This window comes from Cyclospora cayetanensis, unplaced genomic scaffold (genome assembly GCF_002999335.1).
Source record: "Cyclospora cayetanensis isolate NF1_C8 unplaced genomic scaffold, CcayRef3 CcayRef3_contig_132, whole genome shotgun sequence".
Taxonomy (NCBI): domain Eukaryota; phylum Apicomplexa; class Conoidasida; order Eucoccidiorida; family Eimeriidae; genus Cyclospora; species Cyclospora cayetanensis.
In genome coordinates, this window is record NW_020312073.1 from 1 (window position 1) to 22789 (window position 22789).

The 22789-nt window shown below is 47.4% G+C and overlaps 4 protein-coding genes across 4 annotated transcripts; 1 reads left to right on the forward strand and 3 right to left on the reverse strand.

Moving 5' to 3' along the window:
* The first annotated feature begins 7778 nt into the window (after window positions 1-7778).
* LOC34620277 lies at window positions 7779-8240 on the forward strand. The gene has a single exon (XM_022733535.1). The coding sequence runs from the start codon at window positions 7779-7781 to the stop codon at window positions 8238-8240; it is 462 nt and encodes a 153-aa protein (XP_022587103.1).
* Window positions 8241-10051: 1811 nt separating this feature from the next.
* On the reverse strand, window positions 10052-12247 carry LOC34620276 (ubiquitin-conjugating enzyme E2 36). Its single transcript, XM_026336543.1, has 5 exons — window positions 12190-12247; window positions 11656-11742; window positions 11089-11183; window positions 10629-10806; window positions 10052-10104 (listed from the first exon to the last, which is right to left on the reverse strand). Exons 1-5 carry the CDS (start codon window positions 12245-12247, stop codon window positions 10052-10054), a joined length of 471 nt encoding a protein of 156 aa, XP_026192328.1.
* A 2803-nt stretch (window positions 12248-15050) lies between these two features.
* LOC34620275 lies at window positions 15051-15533 on the reverse strand. Its single transcript, XM_022733533.2, has one exon. The coding sequence runs from the start codon at window positions 15531-15533 to the stop codon at window positions 15051-15053; it is 483 nt and encodes a 160-aa protein (XP_022587101.2).
* A 4339-nt stretch (window positions 15534-19872) lies between these two features.
* LOC113147125 lies at window positions 19873-22307 on the reverse strand. The gene is made up of 4 exons (XM_026336535.1): window positions 22001-22307; window positions 20792-21838; window positions 20258-20414; window positions 19873-19939 (listed from the first exon to the last, which is right to left on the reverse strand). Exons 1-4 carry the CDS (start codon window positions 22305-22307, stop codon window positions 19873-19875), a joined length of 1578 nt encoding a protein of 525 aa, XP_026192320.1.
* Between the last annotated feature and the right edge of the window lie 482 nt (window positions 22308-22789).

Below are 22789 nucleotides of genomic sequence, written 5' to 3' on the forward strand. Positions count from 1 at the left end.
TAAACCCTAAACCCTAAACCCTAAACCCTAAACCCTAAACCCTAAACCCTAAACCCTAAACCCTAAACCCTAAACCCTAAACCCTAAACCCTAAACCCTAAAACCCTAAACCCTAAACCCTAAACCCGCGGGGTAATTACCTGTGCATTGAAGATATGGGTTCACTGGCCATTATTTTTCTATTACCTTTCGATGAATTATCCACATTTTCCTTTCTCTGTCTCCCCCTTCATCCAGTTTGCAGCAGCCTACGCTGCATTCTGGTATTTCGTACTGCACTAGTTATATTGATTATGAATTAGCTAAGGCTCGACTCCGTGTTTCGACGGCTTGTATAGATTTTTACTTGCAGAGTAAAGTCATCTGAGTACCATTAAAATAAATGAAGTGCGTGTGAGCTAGGTGCTATAGACAATTAGCCGTGAACATATGAAGTGCTAGGAGGAGGCCGTACCGCGTAGACTAGTCAAGGGAGGAGGCAAACAAATAGGGGGCGGAAGAGAAGAGGAGAAGCTTTTTTGGAATGATATGACTAACTGCTACCTCTTGTATGCATTCTGGCTCTGATTGCCAACCTTGAACAAAGCGCTAAACTTTTTTGCAACAGAGTGTTCGACGCAACTGTTCCCTTGCCGATCAACAGGGTTTGGGCGCTCTATAATATCATCTTTCCCTGTGATAATTTTCCAATCGCTTGGTGGGTTAGCTGAAAGTCCTCTATTTGCACCAAGATTATTAGAGCACCCTCTGGCGATTGTAGGTGGTCGTGGCGCAAGGTTTGTTGAGGCCTCGGAGGTCGGCTTGCACGACGATGCCCACGCATCAGCTTCGTAGCTCATGAAGTGCCTTGATTTGGTACCCAGAAAATGCTCTGGGGTGTCCCGATAAGATCACGGAGCAGAAATCTACGATAGAAACAACGAGGGGTGAGTGCTCGACGATTCATCAGCCAGCTGGACAACTATCTCGCACTGTAAGCCGGGAAGAGGATAAAAGAGTAGTCGCTGTGGTATATCTGTTGTAGGACGGGCATCGATAATGGCTTTCCTGATGACCCTGAAGCTCTCTACCTGCAAGTGCTACTATAATACTCCTTGTATGCAGAGATCGACCTAACAGCAAGGTTTGGGAGAACTGAGAAAGCCTCAGCTAATAAATAAGCTCAACAGATCGGTATGTCAAAAAATATGACACATTGGCCGACACAAGCCACATCATACACAAATGGCTGCATTGATAGTGCTTTGCATTTACCACAAGTGTCATGTCAGGTGCTGGCAAGCTGGGCAACATCTCAGTGAATAAACAGCTGACCAGTGGGACTTTCGCAAATGATAGAGTACTTGAGGCTTCAGGAAAAACTGTGCGCGACATCTGCGCGTGCAGCTGCGAATATGCGCGCCGGGTGCGATTTCAAGCAAGTAAGTGCCGAGGCTGTTTCCACTGGCCCTAGCCCACAGGCTTAAGCGGATAGCACAGGAAAGCCATAAAACTCGCTCCCCTAAAGAGCCCCCAAAATGCTTCCTAATAACGTCACGCCCTATAATGTGGGCCACTTGCCAACAAAGTCTGAATCTGCAACCGCAAGCAAAAAGCGAGCTTGATCAGAGGTAGTAGGTCTAGCAGATGCAGGTCGCTTTGCAGTAAAAAAATGGAGCACCACAATTTTAATTTACAGATTTGTCACGGCATGTGGTAGCAGGCTGTGCAACAACTCAGCGCCTACACAACCCGCCAGCGGGGTGTGGAATACCAGCTATGATGAAACTCATTGTAAACCGCACAATGACGAAAATTATCGTGCAGGCATCGAAACCAAAAACTGTATCACCACCACCCACTGAGGATGGCTTAGTGCACCACGCTACCACGTCTACTTCCCATCCAGCGTCAAGTAGCGCTAACAATTTTTGGCCATCATTGAGAGCTTTACCATCGTAGAAATGATCTGTGGTGGGTCATCTAAGCGTAACTGCAAGCATTCCCAAGCTCGCTGCGGCGCAGTGACACAGCCACAGTTGAGGATCTACAAAAAATCAAATATGCGCCGACAAATCTATCACGAGAGGCCAATAAGTGCTAGCCATACTTGAGACTGGATGCTAAACAGGTCTGTAAATCAGGGAGATGGTGCAGAAGTGTAATCTGACTGTACATGTTAGCGCAGGCCCCAACACCCACACACATGCATACACAATCACGTTTGGTGAAGGGCGTCAGGATGCAAGTATTGGGAAGGCTACGGTAATCAATGTCACTGTCAATTGAAATTGTGTCGCAACGTTCATGGGCATAGGCTTCTATGTTGGCACAGTGTACCAGGATGTGATCCTATATCTGTCATGGGTAATCCGCTAGAAGGCCTGCATGCGGGCACGGCTGCGGGCTACGCAGCTTAGTGCGCCACGAAGCTCTAGAGAAAATAAGCTTTTAGCTTGCTTTAACTTGCTCAAATTAATCATGATAAGCGGGATAGAATTGGTACCTCAACAACCTGAGGGGGGGTCATTATGCAGGCCAAGCAATGGCGCAAAAGACTGAATCGGTCTCACCGTGCACCTATCTCATCCGCTCTAAAACTATTATAATCCTGTAATTCGAATTCTTTATATAGATGCTATCCAAAAAAGCCATCAAGAAACGCGAAAGTGCTAAACTAGAATGAGTTATCAGCAGGCAGACCATCCTCCGGTAATGTGGCGCGCCGCATTGAGCCAAAAACACGGGTCAGCCTTAAGGCGTGTTTTGCCGAATTGAAAGCCTTCACAAAGAGAATCATAGATTAGGTGGCAGGCGAATTATTTGTTGAATACGGAGAAATGCAGGGATTGACCTGCATGTTCTCGCAAAACTCTGTGGTAATTCCAAAAACAGGCGGGGAAAAGCAGAGATGCATTTATTTCTAGCCCTGAAGAAGATCTTGGTAAAGTAAAGCTTGATGGTGCCCGATATGGAGTTTTTTTACTAAGCAAAGCACACGGCGCAACAGTCTGAGCAGCATTTGATTTCGTACACACTGCCGTTAAAACCCCACTTTGCCAAATCTACAAACACAAAGCAACGTTCCATATGAGCAGTGGTAGGCTACACTATACCTTAATGCCATTTAAACTTGTTTTTGCCCCAGCTGAAGTGAAAAGGCAGGACAATCGGGAATGTCGTAGGCCCCTCGAACAGGATTACATGGCGGTCCATATAGAAGAGGTCTTACCAAAGAAATTAGCACTAGAGCCCTCATCGCAGCGTTGTCTTTGTTCCGAGAGAAATAGTCGTTTCTAAAAGCCCCAAAGTGTTTGGGTTTCTTGGAAACGATTGTGCCTCTGGGGTGCGTCTCTTAGCTGCATGAATCAAGCTAAATCCAGCAAAAACAGAAGCAGTCAAGACGTTACTTTTACACACCGGTCGGAACTTTGCAGTGTCCTATGGCCTTTGTATCTTACTACCGTAACTCAATCCTGGCTTTGTTTGGATTGGTGGTCCTCTCAGTGGCTTACTTAAGAAGCCTAGTATTGGACCAGAACAGATGTGACTGCTCGCAGTAAGGACGCTAATTAGCATCGCTTCGACTCCTCGGGCACTGACATTTACCGATTATGAGCTCCATTTCGTCTAGTGGACCGATTCTAGTGACGCAGACTATAGTGCTTTTCTCGCCGAATATGGCAAGGGTTTCCAAAATCATCGAATTATTGCGCGTTATTTTCACTGCTTCTGCGAAAAGCAGCAGCTTTATCCAGTGCAAAAAGAAAACTCCATGGGGTGCCATGGCTACGCGTTAAACACCTGGCAATATTTATGTTGGCGTCATCTTACTGTCCGCACTGGTAATCAGTCTCTTGTGCACCTTACGCAGAGGTTGCAGACCCTGATAATCTTTAAGTTGTTTGCTGGATTCTGCGCCTCGTGCAGTGAAATTTTACACCGAGGTAAATACATAGCATCACCAACGTCATCGCTGATGAGCTCTCTTAACCCCCAGCTACTCGCTGCTGTGCAGCCCAACTGTTTTTCGCTGGTAACAATTAACTGCTTCTCTAGAAATTAAGTTCCTTTTGTGCTTTTGACAGTCACCCCTGCATTAGCATGACCAAAATCCCGAGTAGTGTAAGGATGATGCACTGCCCCGTGTAGGAATGCCTGCTGGGGTGCCTAGCAATTTGGAGACTGCATCGTTTGTGCAGTGTGGCTTTTCTCCGCAGTGGGGTTCCGCTCAATGGACGATCCGATGGGATCACACAAATATGCGAAACTCCTAGGGTCTTTCCTTTAAACGGCAATGAAGGCCACAGTGGAAGAGGAATGCACTGTATTACCCTGATTTTCCGCAGATGACCCAGCGAAATTTCCGTAATCCTGGTGTTTACAAAGCTTTAAGTTTCTCAAAATATCTAAGCTAGTTTGACTGTAGACTTTATCCTTGGACTGAGGAAGGTCAAGGGTTAGGAAATCATGCACGTAATTGTCGACAGCACCAGCAAACGTATGGAGTTCATCCCTTGAGTCAGCCCTGTCACGGGCGGTAAGGCGGTCAACTAATCTCAACCCATGTCTGACAGATCCATTGATTTCTTGCTATCGTCACGAAACGGTACTCGAAATTCGCTCTTCCGCTCTGGCGTTCCTTTACGACTCGCCTAGACGCTGACCGTTCTGTGACCACTGCGAGACACCCGGAGGCGGAAGGGCAGACGCAACCGGCCAGGCACACTCTTTTGTTGTCCTGGTGACTCTATGCTAACAAAAGTCCACATGCTCCTTATCAACTTCTTGCGCTCGCTGCGAACTCTGCCCTTGCATCCCTGGTGTATACTGAGTAGCCCCTTCGCCCATACGGAGCTGCATTTGCTAGTACGGGGTCAACAGCTGTCCATGCCCAAGGAATGATTGATAAAAGCAGCTTGCTAGTGCATCTATATTCATGGGCAAAGCTCTAGAGGGGCAAACTTAAAATCTTGATAGCTGATGGTCAATTGCACGTTGCGAATCCGAAACGCTGATTCCGGTGACTCGGCAGGCTTTACGAGCTGCATATGCAGGTGGCCAGACGGCGAGAGTCACGAGCGGCTGATTTACAGTATTTGCGATTTCCCCATGAGTTAACGGTCTTCCATGAGCCATCTGCTTCCGCAGAAGACAGATCAACCACAAACACTGTCAATATCGGCTTCCAAAACAGGTTTCGATGCTCCCAGAATTGCTTACAGGCCTTGCCACCCAGGCAGGTAACTCATCCGGAGGCATAGAATCCACTAGGAGCCATAGAGGAGCTGAATTTTATTACCATGTGGACATTGTAGACAGACATTCCTGCTAAACTTGGGTGTAAACTCCCGACATTAGCGGCTGACAGAGGAGCAGATACGGGCTTCGTTGTCAGACGCCCACTGATGCTCTCCTTGTCTAGCAACGTTAGTCGCCACCCAGAGTACTCCCCGCGCTTCCGAATTATTGCCCCTCCACAGTGCATATCCTCCGTCTGAAACACTCAGATCCATTTAGGGGTTATCACTTGAAAAACCGGTAACTATTGTTAAATTGTACCCTATATCCACGTCTAGGCGCATTCTGTTAGGCGCGTTGCATCAGCGTGCATGTTTTTGCCTCCTAATGGGTTTCAAATCGACTAAGCTACATTCACCAGCTAGATTATATAAAAAGCTGCCTTGAGTCGCGAAAACCCCCGCTGAACTACTGTGCCTTTTGATTTCCGTTACACATTCTAGCTGCTTTCCATAGTTTCGCACCAGTAGGCTCCCACGCTTCAGCCATCGGACGACAGCTAGACATATATCTGCAACAGTCTTGTTGGCTTAGTTCTTCAATCGGTATTTCCTATTATTATTGCCTTTCTCTTTCTGTCTCTCTTTTTCGACTGGTGTGTTCTTTGCCTCGCATTCTCACTTTTTTGAGCTTCTCTATGCCTAGAGGATAATGAGAGGGAAGGAAATCTTTCGCTGCCCAGTACGTAGTAGTGGTATCTATCGGCAGGTAATGATCATTAGGGCACTTTGAAATAGGGCTGGGAGAAGAAACTTAGAAGGTAAAGCTACACTTCAGCGAATTCTGCCTTAATGTTTGTATTGATTGTTTGCTAGTAGAGAATCAACTACTGTGTTTGCTATGTTCGTTCTTGCTTTTTCTGCAGAGTAGCGTTGGCTAGTGTGTCCTTCATGCAGTCTGCAACCTTCTCTGAATGCTCAAGGAATTTGAAAGCGCAGCAAAGCATACACGACCACTTCCTTATCCCCATATCGGAACTCCGAGGGACGAGGCATTTGAAGGAGGGGGCTGTTGAAGAAAAAGCTCAACCCGATGCGCCTGTTCCCCTCAAATCTTTCCTAAATTCTATCTTAATATTCGCAATGTGGTAGAATACCTTAAAGTTAAGCATGTCCATTACAGCTACATTTTCTTGCTCGTCTTATGTTACTGATGCACCAGTTCAGCACTAATCCAGAGCATTAGAACGCATGCAGTGTACCAGTAGGCTAAGTTACGATGCTGAGTTTGCTGCAAATGATTGGGATTCTCAGAGGGTGGAGAAGCTTTATCCCAGCTGCTCTCTGTCTCCTAGTGTCAGAACCAATTGGGGAAAGGGCAAGGCGAGGCAGGGAAAGTTCGAAACGTTCCTTGATTACATTTGCCTAGGCTTTAATATGGCCATGCGACAAAGGAAATTTTGATGGAAACCACATATGAACTGCAAGCCGCGTCAATGTAGCTGCCGAGACCGATTCATTGAGATCTGCACTGGATCTCAAGGAAAGTCAGTGATATTGGAGTCCCAACGAGTTAACCTAAAACGGGAACCCAGACTATTAACAATTGGGAAAGCGAGGAAGGTCGAAAATGCCAAAATATATCTCCTACATGGCAACTGGGGTTGCTTCGATATCCTCTTGAACATTGCATAGCACAGCCTAGCGTAACCAGGAAACTATGACTCTATCTTAGTAGACCAAAGGAACTCGATGGCTTGTGTGTTGTATGCATGTACACATCAACAAACAGCATCTACGAAAGCAGGACGAGATTAGTGTGTTAGGTTTAGCGTACAAGCCTGCGGACGGATCTGCACTTCAATTGATATTACATGCTTGTAACTAAAGCACGCGGCGAAAAGCCATGCAAAAAATGCATGTTGACATCTTTGAAAAATGTTGATATATGGAATAGGTAAGAAAGTGAATTATGCAGATGGGGATTGGCATGTGGGTGAGCATATCGAACCTTGTAGCAGGCAGGCAACACACCATTGGTACTGCATGCTGCCGGATGACCCTCGACGCCTCAGTTGATTAGTCAAAATCAGGCGAAAATTTCCTGAAATTCTTTTGTTAATTCATTTGTTAGTTCATGAATAAACTGTTTCTTTTTTGGCCATAGGCGGTAAACCAGCGTTCGTTTCTCCTGCGTCTGTCAGCCAGCTGGCCCTAGGCTATATAGCACGAGCACTGATGGACAAGCGGAGAACGCATTCTAGATGAAGTACAATTTTCTCGTGCATTTTGTATACAACGTTCCACCGACATTGCGGTGAGCTGCTGTTGCCACCCACGTACGCTTATTGGAAAGCATGCTTAAGAAGGGCAGGAAGAAGCAGTTGGCAACCGGGGTAGACATTCGTAATGGGTGACTGCCATGTCGAGAGGAGTTGGGGGCTGGATATCATACAAGTCTATCTTGAAAGTAATGTCCTTAATTGGCTGTCCTACACGCGTGTTTTGCGCATGCTTTTATGATTGTAGGTCTCTACGCGTGTTCGCCCTCAAGGTAAAATGGCGGATGCAAAGCAGACTTTTGCTAGGGTAACGAGCTGGATGGGCTTTGTCTCTGGCGTTCTTTCTCTGTTAGTTTTTTTCTTTATGTTGCCTGCGGTCTCGCCGCGGGTGCTGGTGTATGAGAACAACTTCACCAAGGACTACAACCGGGGCACTTGGCGCCTCGCCATGTTCTCCTTCGCGCCGGATGTTTTTGTAGACATATGGACGCCCTTTGTGATGGGCATTATTTCCATTTTGTGCCACTTTGGCGAATTCGGCCTCGAATGGATGTGCAAGACCTACGCCCACTTCTTCGTCTGGAACTTTGTCCACGCGCTCTTTGGGCAAATCGGGTACTCTGGCGTTGTTGGTATCATTGCCAGTTCCTTGACGCTTCTCTGCACACTATTCAGCCTTATTTGCGCCGTCCTCGTTAGGGAACAAAGCGCCAAACTGATGCTTACCCAGAGGAAATGAATTCAAAGCAAGTGAAAAACCAGTAGACAAACAGAACTCCCTTCGCACCACTTTAGCAGCTAATTGGTGTCTTCAGGAACATGCGCACGCAGACATTTCCAGATTTTTCTGCTTGTTTTGTATGTACAGCTGTGAAACTGGGGGTAAACGTTGACACGATATTCTTGACTACTGCTACCTCGTCGGTGGTAGAACAAAGCGCCTTCTTGAACCGTTGTTCATTACCAGGCCGTCCTAGTGTACTTAGTTCTCCGTAGCCGCCGTAGCCTTGTTTGCTGACTGCCCTCGGTGGTTACGCCATTTACTGCATTTTAATAAGGGTATTCAAGTGAGTGTCTCTGTTGCAAGCGACCCTCGTTGCCTGAATGTAGAGAGGTTCATTGTACCTTCAGAAAGGCAAATTCTGCTAATGATGGGCAACCTATTGGATCCTCTGCGCCCTCCTTGCCCATTTCGCAGCCACATTGTTCCAAATGGAAAATAGCGAGAGGGATGCAAAGCACGATGCCCGAAGGGCATCATCTGAGCAGCAGAGAGAGTAGCGTACGGTTGTGCCATCAAGTCTGAACAAGGCTGAGGGTGAATGAAGATATTCTGACACTTTAAAAGCTGGATGATTAGTACAACCTGGTTATAACACCGAAGTAAGCAAATATCCACGCGATAAAGGGGCCTCGCCGCATCACGCAGAATGAGAATAGCGAAGGCCCTGATGTGAAGTAAATATATCTATCAAGCAATATAACCCCATCATCCATGTTTGTCCGTCTGACTTTGAAGAAACTTATGCTTAAGCCAGCCAACATCAGCAAGGCTTCCCTGACCAAAATGGGACTGGGGAGGGGGCGGCTTCCAGTTCTCAGGAAAGAGTATCAATGGCTTCATACTCATATCAGCTAGCGCCAAAATGCCTCAGTGAAAGGCTAATAGATAAAAATATGTTGATATTGAATTCATGCTAATTATAGAAGAGACGGTTTCCACGAGACCACTGCTGTAAGTGTAATACAATGTAGTCAGTACTTGGGTATGCGTTAACGTGCTCCGCACCAGAATTCAGGCACCAATAACAACACCTTACGTGATAAAGTAGTCTGCCTTTAGGTGAATTTAGTAAAATTCCGACGAAACACATCACGGGATTACAGCAAGCCCGCATTTCTCATGAGCAGACTACGCCTAGCATTTATTTTTACTGCATCAACCTCAACTCTCCTATCCGCCGCATAAACTTCGCGCATCAACCCACCAATATGTATCCTCAGGGGTCCCCTTCCACATGCTGGCAAGGGGTTTTATATCAGTCAGAGTCCTGCACTTCGTAAATTCCCTACACCCTGCACATGACGGGTATGATGAATTTGGCTCCCAAAAGTAAGTACAAGGAAATCCAACTCATTCACACCTGCTGCAGGAGAAACGAATGCGCCTACTCTCAATAATACTATTGCATGAGCAGCGACCTGGTTATATCTATCTTTATCTCCTGTTTGCGCGCCAAAAGCATTTTGCAAGAGTATTCTGACAGGAGCTGCACGCAGGAGTCCATGCGCTCCATTTGCACTTTCAGTAACATTCGTTTGCAATAAAGGAAGTGCGCTGCGCTCTCCCTACAACCGAGGTGCGCCCACAGTCAGACTTCCCGCAGTAGCTGCCTCCTGCCTCTTTGCATTTCGTTTCCTCCCTCTCCTCCCTTTTCGTTTGGCAGCAGTCTGCAGAAATGTCCTACTCATTGCTGATTGTAATGGGTCGTCGCTTTCCCTAATGCATGTCTGCCGCTGCCCTCCGTGCTCAGTGCAACAATCCAAGTCTCAATCCAGAGTGATCGATTGATCTCCTGCGTACATCTCTCTCCACTGACGAGCTGCATCGTACCACAAAAAATGTAAGTAGAAACAGCCAGAATAAATGCATCACCTCAGCTCGTCTCCCACCGCGCGTTGGCCTTTTCGAGTGGATTGCTTTATGATGAGAGGAGAAAATCGCAAAGAACAACTTGTGGTTCCTCAGCCTTGCGATACAATTTCGATTGTACACTGGTTAACAGCGGTAACTTAGATTGTCTTGTGAGTGACCTCCTAAGTATGTCGGCGAGTTGTGTAAATAATTGAACGCTGCTGCACCTTACCCTACGCTTGACCATTTGAACTGCATAAATTCGAATCGTGATCTCAATAATACTAATGTAGACCCCGAGAAATTTTGAACAGGCTATTCACTGACTAGTACACTGCACTCATACTATTTTCTAAGAAACGGAATGTCGCCACTGTTGCTTTCCCTACCCAAACAAGCTGATTCATAAATGTCGCATCGTTTGGCCTATACGAATGAAGCCTTTCAAAATTTGTAACCCTATTCGCCTTGAAGCTACTAGACAATTCTCACCGCGTTCCTCCGCGGCGTGTCGGTCGTTTTTGAAGTGGTCCGCCACACGAGTGTCCAAGGGATCGTCAGGCTCCGGAGCGGAAAGCAGCGCCTGTACAGACAGAAGAACAGTTCGAATCTGCAAAGCTGGGCTCCATTTGTCCTTCAGGATGTCCAAACAAATCCGGCCCAGCGCGTCCTGAATCAAAAAAACACAAATAATTTACTGCTTTTCAGAGAGTAAAGCAACAAAATCTTTATCATTATCCGCCTGTGTCAAAAAAACTGCTTATACACCATAAGACAATCAACAAACACGACGCAGGTGGTTGAGAGCGTGAGCCACAGTGCTAATCCTGGTGGCCCTCAAAATATATTGCTCCCTGTGGTGGATATTAGCTGACAAGTGGAGTGAGTTGACGAACGCAAAACTAAAAAGCGTCGTAGAGAAGGAAGGCTTTTGCGGCAGGAAATGACTCACGATATTGGGATGATAGATTTTGGTAAGGAAGCGAACCTTCGGTGGCTCCATTGGATATTGTTCCGGCAGAAACAATTCGAGGCGGTACTTGCCACCTGCATGTGATCAACACAAGAAATGTTCATGTTGAAGCATAATGACGCGACCGACGTTACAACCAGCTACAAATGAGATACTAGTGAATCTTAAAGCCACAATGTGTGTCATTCGCAGTCAGCTGAAAAGCCACAATAGCACACATTGAATGTAGGCAAGTAAAGGAACCAGTCATATGTGGCTCAATAATTCGATCTGTGGCTATTCTGACAAGCATTCAAACCAGTAGCGGCAAATACACACTTTGCTATGAGCCATGCAATCTACGTGGTGAAACTGTAGCTAAAATCTCGAAGAAGCCATATGCATAGGATGAGCACAAAACCGAAAGCTTCTATAACTACACTGCATTCGATTAAGTTACTTTACTGTCATCCATTATTTTGTGGCTCCCATTTATGGCCCCAGGTCTCAAGGATGCCTGCTCCAGGAATCATGAATGTTACTCAAGGCAGCAAGACCTGCGCTCACCTTCATACGGGGTTCCTGCTGGGCCGGTCATGATGATCTTGAAATACCGATAGTTTGAAGGGTCAGGCACCGCCTCTATCCCTGGAGCTGAGGCAGAGCATCTTCGTACGAAAGCCATAAACTGAACGCCGAGCTGCCCCATTTCCTATAGACTAGATCATGAGCGGCCTGTACTAAATAACGCTCCAAATATGACAAATACCCTGTTAACACCCTCTTAAAATCGTGCAGTACAGACGCGGGACGCATTCCCAGGGGCAAGAAAATTGCAACAGTCGTACCCATACAGTATTGATGCTGACAAAGCTGCACAAAATAGTAAAACTTTACAGAAATGCGCACTCTAAGACAGCAGAAGCCCATGGTCGTGTGAAGGTTCTCCAGGCTAGTGAACTGGCACATCAACGTACTGCCCAAGGAGTGAACAAGCGCCAGCTCTTCCCTTCTCAAGCGCCCAGCCAAAAAAAAGCATCAACATCTTGTCGTACCAGACACTTGAGAAGGTTATAAGAGGAAGAAGTGTCAATCACTCACGGGGTTCGCTGGCCAGATTATGCGTTTCTTTCTGAATCCTTTTTGGCAGCAGCATCATGCTGCACGCTGCCGTAGCCAGGCAGGGCAAGCGTGAGTAAGTCTTAAATATGTAAAGCGGAAGGGGGAAAACGCGCTTCTCACAGTGCCGAGGTGGAAGGCCGATGTATACGAGAGAAGGCAAAAGTCGGCTGACTATGCGATGGTAGCAGCTGTGTAGCCCTGTTTCTATGTTTGAGGCAACAACATATCCACTTGTATATTTTGTGTGTCGCTGTGCCGAGATGCACGGGAATCGACGAAAACAGGTGGAAAGGGTTCGTGGAGCACAGGCATGCTACTGCCAGCCCCCATGCAGCAGCTGGAGAGGGCAGGTGTCTACTCAGGGTAGTGATAGGGCCTAATTTGCGTCGTTTTATTGCTTTACCTCCTAGGAACACTTCAAGCAGTTTCTTATAGAACTTATTGAAGGTCCTTATTGAGGGTTTCTCATGCCATTAGCCGGTCCTCCCCTCAGCTGTCTGTCTTGCTGGAGAAAGCCCCATTCCATTTCTCAAATTATATTATTCTTCTCTTTCTTAACTAACAAGCAAGCTCCGTGGAGGCCATCTCAAAACACACAGCGCCTGGCTATTTGTCTGCTGACCGGTGGACTCATCCCAACACTAATTTCCTCACTGGTGCTGACCTCGCTAAAGGAAACCCAGTGGCCTAGAAAGTAACGTAGCTAAGGCACCCCTCTTAATTTACCCTATAGGACCAAACGATGGTGACTGAAGTGTTAGGCGCCTTTTGACTACTTAGTGCCTATGTTTCTAGCACTTTGAAGCACTGTACACCGTCTTTAGCCAGTGCCTTCATGAGGAGCTCCTCGTGAATCTAAGGCTTCACGTAACGTCTCCGCACAAGGACAGATAATTATAGACTCAATACAAATTCACCAGAAAGTTATTGAGTGTTCCATCAGAAGTTCCTTCCTGCCGCCGCCCCTCTGAGTTCGGATGCGACGCGAGAGTGAGGGCTAGTGCTCGTTGCTGCGCGCTCTAATCACTCTGGTCGTTTACAGCTAGCTGCACGTAGCATCTAGGGCACACACAACCAACATTAATACTTATCGTACTGAGGAATGCTAAGACTACTCTACAATACACAAGGTATAGAACACAGCTAGTTAATTCGAAGAGCAATTCATGTTGAAATAATTTACTGGTGCGGCGGGATGTGCCAAAGTGTACCTTAGCCATCTTCTAAATTTGGTAGGAGCGCTTACGAGTGGAATTGCTTTTTTTGATGCTTAGCCGAATTCAGAGCGAGCACTAAACCTTGCTGGCAAAGACAATTAGAGACAGAAAGAATGAAGGAACGTATGACGCCATAGTTTGTTTTCCAAGGCTAAGCAACCTTTATAAACTACTGGCCGCATGACTCCAGATTCAAGTACCTATTTCTATAGCTCCCTGTTTGATTGTTCCGTTGTTACTATCGGTTTTCACATCTACTCTGTCAACACTCCCGCCCCCTTAACCGCCTACAGGAGGAAAAGCGATAAAGCGTCGTGCCCGGTTTATGCTGACCAGAGTAATGCAGAGGCTCAGTAGCAGAAAAAGTGATGGCATAGCATCATGCTCACGGTAGAAGAGAACGGTAACGCTTTTTCCCCCAGGGCACTCATTCACTCCATTGTAATTCGTGTCGCATGAATCCGTCAAGACGTATAGTGCTAGCAGCGTTTGTCGAATATTCGCGAGTGAAAAAAGAAATTAGAGATGTGTGCTGACTATTCGGAAATCTGCCGTTTACTCGGGTAACTTTCTCAGTTTGACGATAAATACCACACGCGAAGTCACCATCTCAAAACGCTTCCCAATAATAGATCAAAAGGCAGACCTGTTGGTGCGCTGTGCGAGATTCCGCGACAAGCAGCCGCGACTGCCCATTTTGATCTCATCCAGTGCATGTATTCTACAGTATTTTCTCTAGGATCACATGAACGGAGTAGCGATAGCTGCTAGACGCTTGGCGAGTAAATGAATTTCCCCTGATTACTAATTCGTCGATGCATCTCCGCCACTCAGCGACGATAGGGGCTTAAGTGGAAGCAATTATACAGGCAAACTATCCACTCAATTAAGTAAAGATATATTGTAAACCAACAACACGCGAATTTAGGGCAACGCCTGCCCAGGGCAATTACTGGCCTGTTGTCATCGCCACTACTAGTATTTACGGTAACAAAAAGGTCTTCTGCCGTTGTATACCGCTGTCAAAATTTCGACTGTCTGTCCAAACTTTGGCCAGTAGATCCTGTAATTTGGTGGTCCAGGTCAAAAGTATTTTTTTGCAAGGAAAGTGTGTTTCGGACAGCATTCTCTTTGAGCTCATCCACTTGATTTTGGCGCCAGACTCGCCGTATTTCGGTTTCAAGCGTAAAAAGCGCAGAATAGCGAGACTTTACTGGTCAAGAGCAACTGTGCAGAAATCAAGAAGCCTTGGGGGTGAAACAGCTGTAATGTTACAAGAGCCGAATCAGGTATCTAGCTTGCAGGGTTGCTGGCTGATACCTACCTTGCCTCACTCGTTAATGTATTACCCCACCTGCTGAATGCAGGTGGTAATACTTGTCACTGAGCCAAGCAATCTGGTAATAACTCTATAAACTCGCAAAATTAAGCACTCCCGCGGCTACTGCATTCACAGACAGGTCCTTCCCCTCTCTCAAGAATCCGCTCTCTTCTCATTGCCTTCTTGGCCTCCATGAGTCAGGGTCCACTGTCGCCAGATGTCAAAGAAACGGCATAGTCTGCAACACAGGCTTTGCAAGCCCACTCTGATTCTGCTGATTGCTTCATGTTTTATTAAAGCGTTCATCTCATTTGCGGCATTTTGGGTGTTTGAAGGTTCAGTTGTGGAGACTCATTGCGGACTACAAAGGCGCAGATGAGTGAGAGAAGAGCCGTGAGGAGGGAGAAGGCACTGGCGATGATGCCGAGTCCACCAGCGTAGCCCAGGTTACCGAAAAGCGCCAATACGAAGTTCCATATAAAGTAGTGCGCGTAAGTCTTGCACATCCAGGAAAGATCGAAGTTGCTGAAGTGGCAGAGAATGGATATCAGGCCCATTACAAATGGGGTCCAAATGTCAAAAAACACACTTGGAGCGAAGGTAAACATTGTCTCCCGCCAATAGTACTTGTTAATATCCTTAACCGCATCATCTTTATCCACTTTTATCTTGGGATTCAGGTCAGAAAGCAGGAAACCCCAGACGACTATGGTAAATATTCCGCATAAGAGACCCAGCCATGCAGTTACCCTGCCGAGAATGTGCGCTCCATTAGAGTTTGCCATTTTCCGTTCTTCATGCAAACACAAAGCAAAGCACAGATGAAGGAGGTGCAAGAGCGACCAAACAGCGGCCAACTCCGGTAAACTGGAAAAAAAGGTAATCCAAGTGCACTGTGTATCCAAATATACTGCAGTGTCAAACACCTGGAGTTGATGCAATGCAACTGAGAGCAAGGAGAATAGTCCTTATCGGGGTTCGAATATAGCAGAAGGGGGTATTTCCCGAGGGCTGAGAAATATAAGAGAGAAGCAGCCCCAAAATGCACAAAATTGTGAGCAGGATTAGGATTAAAATCAAGGTCAACAGTTTAGGCAGAGGATGAAAATGGAGATTTACCCAATAGGCATATTCAATGTTTTTGTCCCGATTGCGTTAGTCATTCAATTAAAAGGGCAGGAAGGTCTTTCGTAATAACTTGAGGCGAATCAAAATTACCGTGTCCGGAAAATGAACTGCAAAAAGGAAGAATTTTCAGGTTGAACAACCAGCTGTGTGGGTGTCATGCACCTTGGTGATTCGCTGACCCATGACTCCTACGCCAACTCTAAAATTCTAAAGAAGGTCATCAGCAGTGGTATGCTCCTTTATCTTCTTCCAAAGATAGGATATTCATCAGGTGATGAGTCGTTCTGAGGAAAAAAACAGGGATGTTCTTACCTTTTTGATATTGGGCAACGGAGTACTCTTCCTCGAGCAGTAGCTTCATACCAAGACGCCCTGTGACGGATTGAGTCTAGCGCGAATCTCATTAATTCATTCTTTAAAAGCCAAAATTTAGCTTAATATAGGATTTTCCTCTTAGTTTCAGTGGCGCATTATGCGGTTCCCGGTTGTCATATTGTACCCACGGTTCCACTGGTGCCGTACATGCGCCAGGACAAAGCATCAACTAGGACTACAAAAAACAATGGCACTGACGCATTTAAAAGTATATTGCTGTGATCATTATCGGATATCTTAACCACACGGGCTTCCTGCGATTTGAGCTTTTGATGCATGAAGCGGGCATATTGCGTTTCTATTGGTCCATCGCAAAGCTGCAGCAGGGTCTGTCTGGTGCCTTATCATCGGCGCCGGCACTACACTCATAAAGCCTTTTCTCAGATCTCCTTCAATTGTTTGTGAACTTCTTGTGATGTCGCTCCGGCTAGTGATGCCCTGTCGTTCTCATTTTAAAATCTGAATAGGAGCATTGTCCAATTCTTGAAGCTCACGAAAGAGTTGTCCACCCACAGCTAGAAAACCTCACTTCAATGCAAATTGCCTATTGCCTAGTGCAACGTTTTCCCCAGAACGCTTACTGCGATAATCTCTGCGTCCAAACACTACCCAAAAGGAAGAAACAATTGTAACTATTCTTGACAGAGTGGTACATCCCATCCGTGCTTCGGGCTCACAGGTTTCCGGGCCTCGGTAAGGACCTATATTTGGGGCGCAAGTTGCTTTATCCCCTAGCATCGCTTGCGTTTACCTTTAGTTGCACACGACATTACACATACACACCATGCGAGCACCGATAAGGGGAGGTTCGGGAAGGTTCTGAAGTTCGACTGGTTCATAGTGCTTCGTGCATGCAGCCTGGGGTAGGTAGGCCTAGTGAAACAGCATCGAGATGAGCGCCTTTTTGTAATCTGGGCCTCTACTTGTAATTATTCTGATGCAATTAGTGAAAACGGCAGTTGTGCCTGAGCGAAATGTTACTTTTCTGCAGCTCAAGCTATGTAGATTAAGTAGAAGAACGCTTGTCGCATAACTTGTCCATTTTGTGCTGTCTCGTAAACAAGTCTTGCTACACCGGCAACACAGCGAATAACATATCTATACAATTCTTCAAAGTGGTAGCAATGTGAAACATGAATGGAAGAGCCAAAATTCTGGAATGCCACTCGGGTGACTCACGTTTCGATTACAGTTGTGATCTGCCAAATTTCATGCTCCTTTACATAAAAGACACCGCAGGAAAACCTGCAGATAAGAGATTTATGCTCTGCGGTAAAGGCAGCATTTGAAGTGTCTATTTGTGTGTGCGTGTTATTCTGAATCAGACTCGGAAGGTGAATTTGAGCATGAAGAACTACAAAGTGCTGACTTCAGGGACCGTCGCTGTGTTTTGGACTGTGTCAAGAAGTACAAAGTTTTAGTTTTATGCAAAATCTTACTTCTAAGGTCGCCAGTCGGAAGCTCTTTCGCACCTCACTCTGTTGCCCATGAGCTTTTTTCACCAACTTCTCGTGCTGATTCCCCTTTGGTTTTCTTGTCATATTCGAACGAGGTAACACGCCACAGCCCAATTTGTGATGGCTAGTGGTAAACACTGGGATCTCTGCCCCCTCCGCACATACTAGGTCTCGAGTGAGGGGCACAAGCCAAGGGTGTTCCTCCTGTCCTGCTGCATCACTTCTTTTACATCCTCTGAGTAGCATATATTGTTGTACATATCATCGGCACAATAAGTACTAAAGGAGGTGCAAATAAGACGTACATAATTTGAGCGAATTGTAGTAGGGTTACGGCATTCACGGTACCCTGTAATTTTGTTGTAACGCTTCAACTTCCGAGCAAAGGACCGCAAAAACTTGCGCACATCGGCATTTAGTGTATATTTCACCCAAAAGGGCAGTAAACCAGTTCCAGTCTTTAAATTTTCCTATGCGATCCTCTAAATGATTATTTATAAATCCTTTGTATCACGCTATTCCAGGCCTTACCTTCTTCCATTTTACGGTGTACTGCATAGACCCAGAAGAACGCTGAGGAATGAGATCCTCAAGTTGACGCTTTCGCCGACAGTACCATTGCTTAAACGCGAGGGTTCTGACACGCGAATTATTCTCCATTAGTTCAGAAGTTTTATGACATTGCGGTTCCAGCATATGAACCGAGAGGAATAGCTTGCTCTTGTAGTTTCCACTATAGATGTACAGACACTTTGGGTGTTATTACTGATGTAGCAAAACACAGAAATTTGATCACACGCTAAATAGCATGCGCTTTTAATTTGTAGCCCATCCTAAGATGTTGGTATATATCTACTTTTTAAAGAAGGAAGTCGTTCGCATCCATACAACCGAACCTCTATTTCGTATTTCGGCGAGTGCACCTGGCACTTGAGCCAATTAATGAAGGAACAGAACATCACACTCCGCACAAACTCGAGCACCCTCTGAACGTTTATATGTATCTCCTGCAGCAGCCACTTGCATTATTTGGCATAGATTCGTGCGTTTCTCTGAGGTGCCAGCTTCCTCTTTTTCTGAGAACGGAAGTGGTCAAATCCAATAAACGGAACATCATTCGTGTTACGCTCTACCAGGTGAGGGTCCACGAGGCTTCCTGGGCTTCTTTGTGCTTCAGCACAGATGCGCATAGTGCAACAACTTGTAGTCGCAGGGAAAACAACGATACAGAACACATCCATATCAAATGGCAGATATTCTAAACGTGGAGCAGTACAAAAGTGGAAATTGAATGTATGCCTAGAACATCTGGGTGAAGCAAATTGAAAAGAACCCCCATGAAGAATAGAATTCACCTCCATCCACCGTGCCCAAAATGCTCATAGAGGCGGTGTTGTCCCGACAGTTTCCTGAGATTGATTTCAGTTATTGATTGTTGTCACTGTTGCTACAGTACACTGGTCGGCGACCAGATCCTCGAACCAAGTTTGCAGGCGGGGGAAGGCTTTACATGCTATCCTATTGTTGAGCTGTTTAGCTCCAAAACAGTTATTTTCCGTGTCCCTTTTTCGCTATGGCGGCCTCCCTGACGGACGCATCCCTATTGCTGTTTTCCTAAAGTGACGCCAAAAACTTGTACCTTCGGGCATATTCATATGTGTAGTGCACAGGCAGTGTCTGAATAAGCTCAATTACATGCTAGGCAAAGCTCAATATGCAACAGCTGACTCATGAGCTGTCCATCCGACGAACTCCCCCAAGGTAATCGTCAAAAAGGAACTGAGGACACTAGCCCTATTCCAATTCCACAGGTGTCGTCTACAGAAGCTCCTACTGTAGAAAAACTTTTCGCTGCGCGAAAGCCTAGCCCGTTCTCTGTTGGGTCATTGTCTATCCTTCAAGCCTCTCATGTCTACCTTGCTTCCTTCTTGGCCCTTTCAGCGAGGTGTGGAGCCTCAGAATACCCCGCACATAGGCAGGACTTGCCTCCTTGCACTCCGTGTTTTAGGTTTCTCGATCCCGCTGGTTGAAGGGGAAGAGAACAGCAGAATATTCAGACTTAGGGACCAATATAAGCTCAGGAAGTGACCCTGCAGAAGTTATGGATTCACCTCTGAGACCGACATTAATTGGGTAGAGGAGATGTAGATAAAAATTTGACTTGCTACGGAGTAGATGGTCGCCGCTGCGCCTTCTCGGTCGCACCCAAAGCCGCCTGAAGTCCTGGGATGCTGCACCACACAGCCGGCCAACAAAAATCCATTTAAAAAAGAGTCAATTGAGGTCACACATACAGTCGAACACCCTTGAGCAAACCATACGGGGGCCTTATTCAAGGAGACTAGAAATTGATATTTCTGGAGATGAGGTAGCAGAGGCAAAGAGAAGAACATTTAGGGCGGGCAAAGGGACAATGCATGGAAGTCTTTCTACGGAAATAGAGGGCGGAGAGGCACAGCACTAAGTCCCGCCGCTTAGACCTGGCTAGTTCTATCGCAATTTTGAGTGACCATGGGGAAGCGTTTGTCTCAGCACGTGGGCTGACAGACCCGATGGTCCGTACGCGCTGCCTGTACACCTCGTACTCGCGCCCGAACATTCTCAGGAGTTGACGTTCTTCAAATAAAATTCGCTCATGAAAGAACAGAAATGATACGGCAAAGAAGAGGCAACAGCATACGCAGTTGAGCAGGAGCATCTGAGACCCTGCAACGCATGAGGGCACGCGTGGAGATCCATGGTTAAACCGCTTATAGAGGCTGGCCTCTGCCTCTTTATAATTTACTCAGGTGCTACGCATCTAGTCCGACTGGATAAGCTGTTCAGAAACAAAAGTTTTGGGGAGAAAAATCTATGTACAAAACTCTGGAATCATCCTTTTCCCGCTTTAGTAATTGTCCGTAGTTACTATGGCACATGTGAGGTTAGTGTTGCTGCCACATATTTGCAGTGAACACTATGAGTCCGGACTGGCGCAGCCAGTGACACCTCTAGAGAGCGCTGTCTACGAAATAGGGCTGTCTCATGGTTCGGGCAAGCTGCGCATCTGCCTCAGTCTTCTAGTGGTGCTTCTGCTTGCTTACCGACTGCCCACCAGAACCACCCAGCGTACGCTGGGTGGCGACACATGCTGTAGATGCCGCGGGTACAGAGGGTGTGGCCCTTGTTTTTCCTTCTCCGTATTTGATGCGTAAAGTTTTCCTTCAGGGTAAGGAAGCCCAGACCCCGCACAGCAAGGCCGAGCAGCGCCGCAGCAAACCCCATAGCGGCCACCAGCATCAGCACGAACACGATCCAAAGCTGCCAATACACCCAGGAGGACGGATCCAGGGCAAGCGCTGCTGCTGAAGCTGCCGCCGCTGCTTCAGGAAGCTGTTTCTCCTGCCGCTGCAGCTGTTGCAACGGTTGCTCCAGCAGCAAGTCGGCATCGCCATGCAGCAAGGGACGCCGCAGAAGCGCGTGGCAGCAGAACGTGTGCAGCTGCCAAAGCAGCTGTGGCAAGTGTATCTGCTGGCCCAGCACCAGGTTCAGCAAGAGCAGCGCATTGCTGCTGCGGAGGACTGCCGCAGCGATCGAGGGCTTGAGTTGCTGCTCGATGAGGGAGAGCAGTAGCACTGCCGCATACACGGGACTGTTGTTTATAAGGAATGAATCGTAGGCGAGATCTACGGGGTGAAAGGCAGCGACAAACAAGTATTCGCTCCCATGATGCAGCAGCAGGAGCAGAATGAAAAGGGATTCTGCCGCTGCTGCGCAAGGCATGCGGCACCGTACTAGTAGCAGCACAAAAAAGACAAGGCAGCAGCCTAATACGGACAGTGTGATGCACTGGTAACATAAGTCCGCTTGCTCCGATCTGCCGCTGCTGCCGCTGCTCGCATTTGGCTGCTTGTGAACCAGGACGCCGGCAAACAGGAGAATCCAGAAGCCGCGGGCAACAGCCTGCCGAATGAGCCAGGGATTGCTCCTCCCCTCCGTATGCTCCTGCTGTTGTTGTTGCTGCTCAAGCAGCAGCAACAGCCAGCCCAGGAACACCCCAGCCGCAAATGCCCAAAATTGAACTCGATAAACACAACGAAAGGCACCAAAGGCGCTCCTTGTCATAAGGTCGCGGCCGCCGCTTCTAGTGCCTCTACTAAGGCTGCGAATGCCGCGACTGCTGCGGCTAAGGCTGGTGTTACTACCGCAGCTGTCGCTGCTGCTACTACTGCTGTCGCTGCTCCTACTACGGCTTTCGCTGCTGCTACTACGGCTTTCGCTGCTGCTACTACGGCTGTCGCTGCTGCTACGACTGCTGGCTCTGCACAAAAAATGCTTCCTCCATGCAGTTACGGGGCCTCCAACGACGGCTGGAGGGGCGCTTGCTGTCGCTGCAGCTGAGTGCCCAGGAGCCGCAGCTGCCCCGAGAGCTGATGCTGCTGCTTTTCCTGCAGCCCCTCTGGAGAACTGCGACAGAGGACACGGGCGCACTGCTGCAGCATTTGCTGCTGTGTCGGCTTGGTGGGTTTGATCTGGGGGCAGGAAGTGGTGCGGCAACAACTCTGGTGGGGGGGGAGGCCTCCGTAGCCCCCTTTGTCCTGCTCCAGTGGGTGTTGTCATCTGAACCACCATCAGGGACCCTAAAAATAACCGTTCTGCGAGCAGTGCGAGCCAACGCGCCTCGTCCTTGAAACAAAGGCAAGCAAAAGCCACATAGCGCTTGCGCGGAGCTGATGGTGCTGGTGGTGCAGAAGCCCGGCTTGGTGTTGCGGCACCTGCGACCGTGGTATTTGGTGCGGTGCAGCCACCCAGCAGCGGCAAATGAGAGCTGCAGAAAGACTCGGCAGACTCAATTCAGTACCAATGATGCCGCCAGAGATAGCTGTGGTGGCAGTTGCGGCACGCTGCCCCTGCCTACGTTTCACAGCAACCGGAATGCCCGGGGATTGTACAAGCGTCCTGCTGTGCAGCACAGAGTAAAAGTAACGTGCCTAAGCGAAGGCCTCTAAAATACGATGTCCCTAGCTCTCTCTGCCGTTGGGTGTGTCACACTTAGTGCTTGGCGGTGAGCCGAGTGAGTCAGGCACAGTACGCAGACCTGT

What these genes read in the sequence shown, in the direction of transcription:
- LOC113147125 (XM_026336535.1), bottom strand. Translation starts at nt 22,307, where the DNA reads ATGACAACACCCACTGGAGCAGGACAAAGGGGGCTACGGAGGCCTCCC. An exon ending in TTTTTTGTGCAGAGCCAGCA is followed by an intron (nt 21,839 to 22,000) that starts GTCGTAGCAGCA and finishes GCCTTAGTAGAG; the next exon opens with GCACTAGAAGCGGCGGCCGC. An exon ending in CAGCGCGTACGGACCATCGG is followed by an intron (nt 19,940 to 20,257) that starts GTCTGTCAGCCC and finishes TGTGTGGTGCAG; the next exon opens with CATCCCAGGACTTCAGGCGG.
- LOC34620276 (XM_026336543.1), bottom strand. Translation starts at nt 12,247, where the DNA reads ATGATGCTGCTGCCAAAAAGGATTCAGAAAGAAACGCATAATCTGGCC. An exon ending in TAATCTGGCCAGCGAACCCC is followed by an intron (nt 11,743 to 12,189) that starts GTGAGTGATTGA and finishes GCTCTGCCTCAG; the next exon opens with CTCCAGGGATAGAGGCGGTG. An exon ending in AAATCTATCATCCCAATATC is followed by an intron (nt 10,807 to 11,088) that starts GTGAGTCATTTC and finishes TTTTTGATTCAG; the next exon opens with GACGCGCTGGGCCGGATTTG.
- LOC34620277 (XM_022733535.1), top strand. Translation starts at nt 7,779, where the DNA reads ATGGCGGATGCAAAGCAGACTTTTGCTAGGGTAACGAGCTGGATGGGC.
- LOC34620275 (XM_022733533.2), bottom strand. Translation starts at nt 15,533, where the DNA reads ATGGCAAACTCTAATGGAGCGCACATTCTCGGCAGGGTAACTGCATGG.